A 6,238-nucleotide genomic window follows, 5' to 3' on the forward strand; every position below is an offset into this window, starting at 1 on the left:
GCCCCTGCACAGGTGAATTGGGCTATATGGCGATATGAATAATATACAAATATCTTACTTGAAACCCACTCTCAGCATGATGTTGGTGGTTTGAAAATATTAAAGTCTCACTGATAAGGGGTGGATGCACACTGAACTACACAGACCTATAAAAAATAGCATTAGCCCTGCCTTCGGATGTTCCTGCACTTAGCAATAAATAACCACAAACCCCTCCAAATGCTAAATACTATCCAAGTAATAGCACCTGTTTTTACAGGAATCGGCAATGTCGGGACTGCATGGCTTAAGCTGGTACATCTATGATGTGACACAAGGCAGTAGCCTTCACCACAAGGACTGGTTTGTTAACCATACCACCAGAAGGGCTGACATGTGGTGGTTTTGCAGTGATTGAAAGCAAAGAGCTAAACTCTCCCCTGTATGGAAAAGAATCTGTGCTGTAGTTTACCTGATGTTCACCCTCCCAAACTTCAAGCAACTAACAACTGCATGTTAGTTCTTTGATGGCCTTGCAGAGTAGAATGACTTCAGATATGTTACTGACAAAAAAGTTTTGTGTCATCTGTTATGACCTAGGTCATGTGTTGTTTGAGTTCCTCACACCTGAGGGTGGTGCTGTTCTTTCTCTGTGTTGTTTGCGCTTGTGTAAGCTGCAGGTGGAGGCTGAACATTGGTGGAAAACTAAATGAGGCTATAAATTGGGACCCGTCCAGACCAGCAGCCCGACCAACTTCCAGCTTCCAAGCAAGTTGGGTATTTAGCCCTGTGTCTTATAGTGTGCTGTGTGAGCAAGTTTCTGTGATGAGGAGAGCTTGGTTGCCTGGTATATATCTTGCTGTCTGCTAAAATTCTAAAATTCGACTTCATTTTCTTATATGGAGATATCTCAGGGATAGAATATGCAGTTAAACAAAATGAAACTGATAGAAAGGTGAGTTTATAAGTAGCTCTGCTGTGGTTGGAGCAGTTGGGTTAGGAAGGCAGCCTGAGAAGGTCCAGCCATCTCCAGGAGGGGGCTGCGTAAGCTAATTATAACAAAAACGATTAACCAAAGGAAGGGGCCCAGCAGCTTTGGGCTGTAACACCCCTCAGTTTAAATGTTCGATCCCATGATCTTCAACATGAGTCCCAGAGGAAGAGTCTGCACAACAAAAATTCCAGGTCTTCTGTCACAGACCTGCCCATGGCCGTTCATGCTACATCAAAGTAGTTAAGAAGCAGACAAACATTTAAAGAAAAGACTACTATAGAAATTTCTTTTTCACAATGGGTCCAGAGGAACAAAAAAGAGAAAAAAATAAGATATTTTCTGTGAAATAACAAAACTTTTCTGTCTGGAGAATTGTGCTGATACATTTTATTGATTAACTAAAGGAGTATTTCTTTAACATACTGGCAAACTGAGATGAAGTTTTTCATTGTGCTTTTTTCATATAATAAGATTTTTCACTGGGCCGACCCACTTATGTTCATCGTAGGCCGCATGAACTTGGGTAAAAGTTTTATAAAAAACCTGGACAGTGTTGCTCAGCGAGCATCCTCAGTTGAAACACAAGTGGAATGCAATAGGCGATTCAAACAACAGCAGGAAAATATTTGCTCAATAATACAAAAGTTTATTTTTGTATTGTTTTTCACAGCCACATTGTGCTTCACATAAACACATAATGCACAGAAAGAGATTCACAAATAAGAAAAAAAACCACAAAAAACAAAAGACAAATAAAACCTGATCAATTAATGTTTTAAAACAGTCAGGCTGAGAAAGCGCTCTGGTTTGAATAAGCCTTTAAAGGTGATGGAAATGCTGAAAATACTGATGCAGCAGACAGACTTCACACCTTCCTCATTTTGGCAGTGACTAGAGAGGAAAAACAGACAAGCAGCAGCTTCAGTTTTTCTCTGTAAATACTTTGCATTTATTTCTGTGTGTTTCTTTTAGCACGACTTACGATCTTTGACCCACTGAGCTTTTGGATCAGCACAAAGTTGTCCCTTTTTTGTGTTAAAACTGGAAATAAAAGACAGAAAATTATAGAGATTGTATATGTTTGTATGTAGGACAACGTGTGCTGACTTACATTATAGCCTTCACACAGCGTCCGCTTGCAGCCTGCTCACGATATGTTTCTCCCACCACCTCAGCAGTCATATTGTCTTTGTCGACGCCAACGCAGCACGGGCGGTTTCTTCCAGGTCCACGGACTCGAGTATCTGAGAGATAAAAGGTTAAAAACTGATTTGTCTTATATCACTAAACAGAAGATGACTTTTAATATGTGACCTGAAATTATGTTACAGTGCACAGGCATTTTTTTGTCCAAATCAATCAACAAGTAAGTGGAACAAATCAATGTTCTCATCACTTGGGGACCCTCAAGCACTTTTTAGGCAGTTTTGGCATTATGTTAATTAACTTTGATTTTTATAGTCGTTGGGATTCAAAGAAAAAATGAATGAAAACCAATCCAACTTTGGCCCAGAATTAAGTTTAGCTGTTGCAGGGCTCTTGCACAGATTTTAAAGAATGTTTCTGTCTTGAAATGTCTCTGATTAAAAAAGCATATTACATACTCCTATTTGTGCAGCATGTGGATATTTCTTAAAGAAACTCCGGCTAGCCTGCCCATGCTCCACAGCATACTTATGAAATAGCTGCATAGACATGAAATCAGTGATGGTTTGATCAGAACGCGTCTCCAAGCAGCCTGAAGCTGGACAGATAGTCTCGATATGATAGAGAAAGGTGGATTACGTTGAAATATCCACACGCCGTGACCAAAGGGGAGTTATACGTCTTACATATCGAATATGTAACTGAGTGGAGACAGTCTTGGTATGATAGAGAACATATTCTCAATGTTCTTATGTTAATAACAGACGGTACGTCACTGTTTGCTTTGTGCTGTTATCAGGATCACTCAGAAAGTTTCCATAAATATATTTTAACAGAGGCGAGACTTGATCCAACATTTGGAGATATCATCTGGAATCTGGTTCCTGGAATTTTGCAAGGATGAATTTTTACTTATATTTATTTTCTTAACCAAATTGAATCAAATAGAAATATGAACGGTTGGGAAACATTGTCTTTATGTTCTGAAGATGAAATCTGCTGTACCAAACAAATCCAAACTGATTCTGCCTTAAATTGCTTTTTTTGTTATTATTTGCAAACAAAGCATGTTGATTTCTTTTACAGGGGATGAGAATAGGAACCAACATTAAGCTCCATTTATTAACAATGATTAATATATCAAATGTTTAATCATAGATTTCAAAGTTCAGATGTGCTGATAACTGAATGGTGAAAAATACTGTCCCGTAGCTGCAAGATATTATCTTATACTCTCTCTGTGTCTCTCTCATTTTCTGCTTTCATGCCTTATGCAATGAGTCACAATGTATGCACCCCTCCAAAAACCCACTGAAATGATGACTTTGCTAAAAACTAAAATGAAGCAGTGAGATGTAGTTACAGAGTGAATTTGTTTGAAGGAAACCACTGCACCAACTGTGCTACACTAATAAGTTGGCAGTTATGATAGTTTAAGTGTCAACATATGCCTGGCATGCAACGCAGCGTGAGACATAACCCCATAAGTGACAGAAAACAAAAGTAGAAAACATAAATAGTACAAACATTGTTAATGGTAAGCAGTATAGCGGGAATGGATATGGTGTGGCTGTCAGTCAGTCCAGCAATCGAACACAAAAGTCAGGTGAATGTTGTACTTAAAAAAAAAAGGAAATCTCCAAGACTTCTTCTAAATGTAGACGTAAAGGACGCCTTTTAAAATGCCATGACTGACTAACAAAACTTAGCCCAGAAAACAGCTTCCAGGAATGCTTGGTGGGTAGAAGTCGAGTGTGAATGCTGGATAAAAAATGTCACAATTATAGACTGAGCAGATACCAGAATATGACTGATGTAAAGGTTTGTGGTCTTTACACAGTGGTCCTGCCCAATAAACCACCAAAATGTCAGAAGTGAACCTTATTCACAAACAGGCAGCAGCCATTGTTGGAGATAGTCATTGCTGCGATCAAATGATCTATTTTATCTCTTTTTCCCCCTCATTTTTCTGTAGAAAAGTAAGAGCACAGTTACCTTCAGAGGAGTGGCAGCACACACACACCGAGAGCAGGAGGAGAGTGATGGAGAGGATCTTCACAGTCATTTTCACCAGTGGTCTGGCTCACTGATCAGAGTCAAAATCTACGAGTTGATTTGTGTTTGGCTATTTATTGGTAAGTGCAGGAACACATGCAGGCACAACTGATGAGGTGTGATTATAGGTCTGTGTATTTGTGTGCTGGGTGTGGCATATCACACCTCCCCCTCTTATCAGGAAGAATTCAGTATTTCAACCTATCAACACCTCACTGAGATCTTTCTGAGAAACAGCCTCATATACACGAAGTTCAAAGACACTCAGATATGGTGATGATTATGATAGAGCCTGATGATTGAGAACAACGGTTTGTGCATTGTAATGAGTGATGAATCTAAATCACCCACTGACTTCTGTTCTTCAGTGATTCATGGTTTCCCTAAACAGCCTATATGTACATCTATTAACATTTGCATGACTGGCTGACTTTTATGCTGCTTATTTTTTCTTATAAATTCCCACGACTTCTGCTCGTAATTTAAATTTAATTGTTTCTTGTTTGCATCAAGCTGTTTTACCCCTGAAAACACAAAAGAACTCACTTTTACTGTTTATTTTATTTATGTTAACTTTTGGCAGATGATCAGATAAGTTTCACACTCTGCTCTGCAGGAAATGTGTGACAGAAATGTGATCATGTCGACTGTCTTTATCTTCCAACACACACTTGCAAAGATCAACAGTTTCTAACACAGACTAAATACATCACATGTTAAATGGTTTGTGTATGCATTGCTAATTTCCCCCCTCATAGCTGCATTAGACATTCTATTTCTTTTATTTAGGCTTAAATATGAGGGCATGGCTGTTTGGGGTACTTGGGTTCATTTCCCCGTTTATGACCCAACAGGCCAAGCATAAACTTTCTGACAGATGGCCTCACATTTGACCCTGAAATACTGTTCCTGTGGTTGCTGTGCTCTATTTGTGCTCACCCGCTGTGTTTAGTTTCAATAGATGTGATGCTGTGCATTATAGCTAAAAACTGTCTTCTCTGGTCTCATTGGTTCAAAGTTCCAGAAGTGTTTATTGCAGAAAGTCAAGGTACCTTTTCCTGCACCTCATGGATAGGGTTGTGCGTTCGCATGCTGCATATACCTCCACATATCTGGATTTTCAGTATGACTTAAAGCAGTTATGACATGGTATGATTTTCTCACCCAATAAAGGAATATTTAATATATCAGTCTACTCTTCATTCTATCAGACACAGTTATCACAGCTCGTACATTTGCTTTTTACACATATATGTAAGCATTGAGCCAAATTTAGTAATGCCAACAAATTAAAGGAACAATATTTGTCTCTTATATATGATACATCTATATATACACTGTTAAAGATACTTGTCTTTGAGTGAAGATTTAAGGTGATAGGACATATAAATTAGTGATGGGTCGTTCGCGAACGAAATGGCTCTTAGAGCCGGCTCTTTGACGTGAACGACGCGAGCCGACTTTTTATCGCGAGCCGTCACGTGGGTTTTTTGTTTTTTTTTTCTTTCTCTCAGCCTCTCTCTCGCACTTTTTTCCCGCTTCACTCTGCACGCGGGCCTTGTGCTTTACGCTGGGCAGAGGGGGGAGGGGCGGTAGTTACACTCAGTAGCACAGGAACAGAGCCAGAGAGAGAGAAAGAGAGGCAGGGACAACAACATTAGAAAGGTATAGTAATCATCCACAACTATTTTCGGTTGCAGATGATAAAGGATTGAGAAAGTTTATTCATGCAGGTCCATATGACAGAGAATATGCATGTTCTTTTAGTTTTCATATTATAATTTATATTTAATTGTGTTGTGGTTTGCAGTGTTTTGTGTTCTTTTCACTTTAAATTTGTGAAAGGAAAAAGCTGAAAATTTAAATAGTTAAAACTTGAAATGTGAATAGTTGATTTTTGTATTATATGATTTATTTATTACATTTTATGTGGAGTGAATAAATAAAAGTATATTTACGGTGGCCCCTAGAGACAAAGCACATACAAACTTCAAATCACGTACGAACTCTGAAGCATGTACAAACTCCAAAACACGTAAAAACACGTACAAACTCCAAAACACG

At 38.7% G+C, this 6,238-nt stretch overlaps 2 protein-coding genes across 2 annotated transcripts in view; one reads left to right on the plus strand and one right to left on the minus strand.

Annotated features, from left to right (window-relative positions):
- Positions 1–6,238, plus strand: part of LOC309714070 (uncharacterized protein) — a 277,839-nt gene that overhangs the window by 211,119 nt on the left and 60,482 nt on the right. The window lies entirely within an intron of this gene.
- LOC309714077 (uncharacterized protein) lies at positions 1,595–4,302 on the minus strand. The gene is made up of 4 exons (XM_082546202.1): positions 4,115–4,302; positions 2,085–2,217; positions 1,956–2,014; positions 1,595–1,864 (listed from the first exon to the last, which is right to left on the minus strand). The coding sequence occupies exons 1-4, from the start codon at positions 4,182–4,184 to the stop codon at positions 1,839–1,841; spliced, it is 288 nt and encodes a 95-aa protein (XP_082402328.1). The 5' UTR covers positions 4,185–4,302; the 3' UTR covers positions 1,595–1,838.

The sequence above is a fragment of the Aulonocara stuartgranti genome (genome assembly GCF_965226115.1).
Source record: "Aulonocara stuartgranti genome assembly, chromosome: 9".
In the NCBI taxonomy this organism is placed as follows: Eukaryota; Metazoa; Chordata; class Actinopteri; order Cichliformes; family Cichlidae; genus Aulonocara; species Aulonocara stuartgranti.

Coding starts and splice junctions, on each gene's coding strand:
- LOC309714077 (XM_082546202.1), bottom strand. CDS start 4,184: ATGACTGTGAAGATCCTCTCCATCACTCTCCTCCTGCTCTCGGTGTGT. Junction 2,218..4,114: donor GTGCTGCCACTCCTCTGAAG/GTAACTGTGCTC, acceptor TTTATCTCTCAG/ATACTCGAGTCCGTGGACCT. Junction 2,015..2,084: donor CGCTGTGTGAAGGCTATAAT/GTAAGTCAGCAC, acceptor TTTTATTTCCAG/TTTTAACACAAAAAAGGGAC.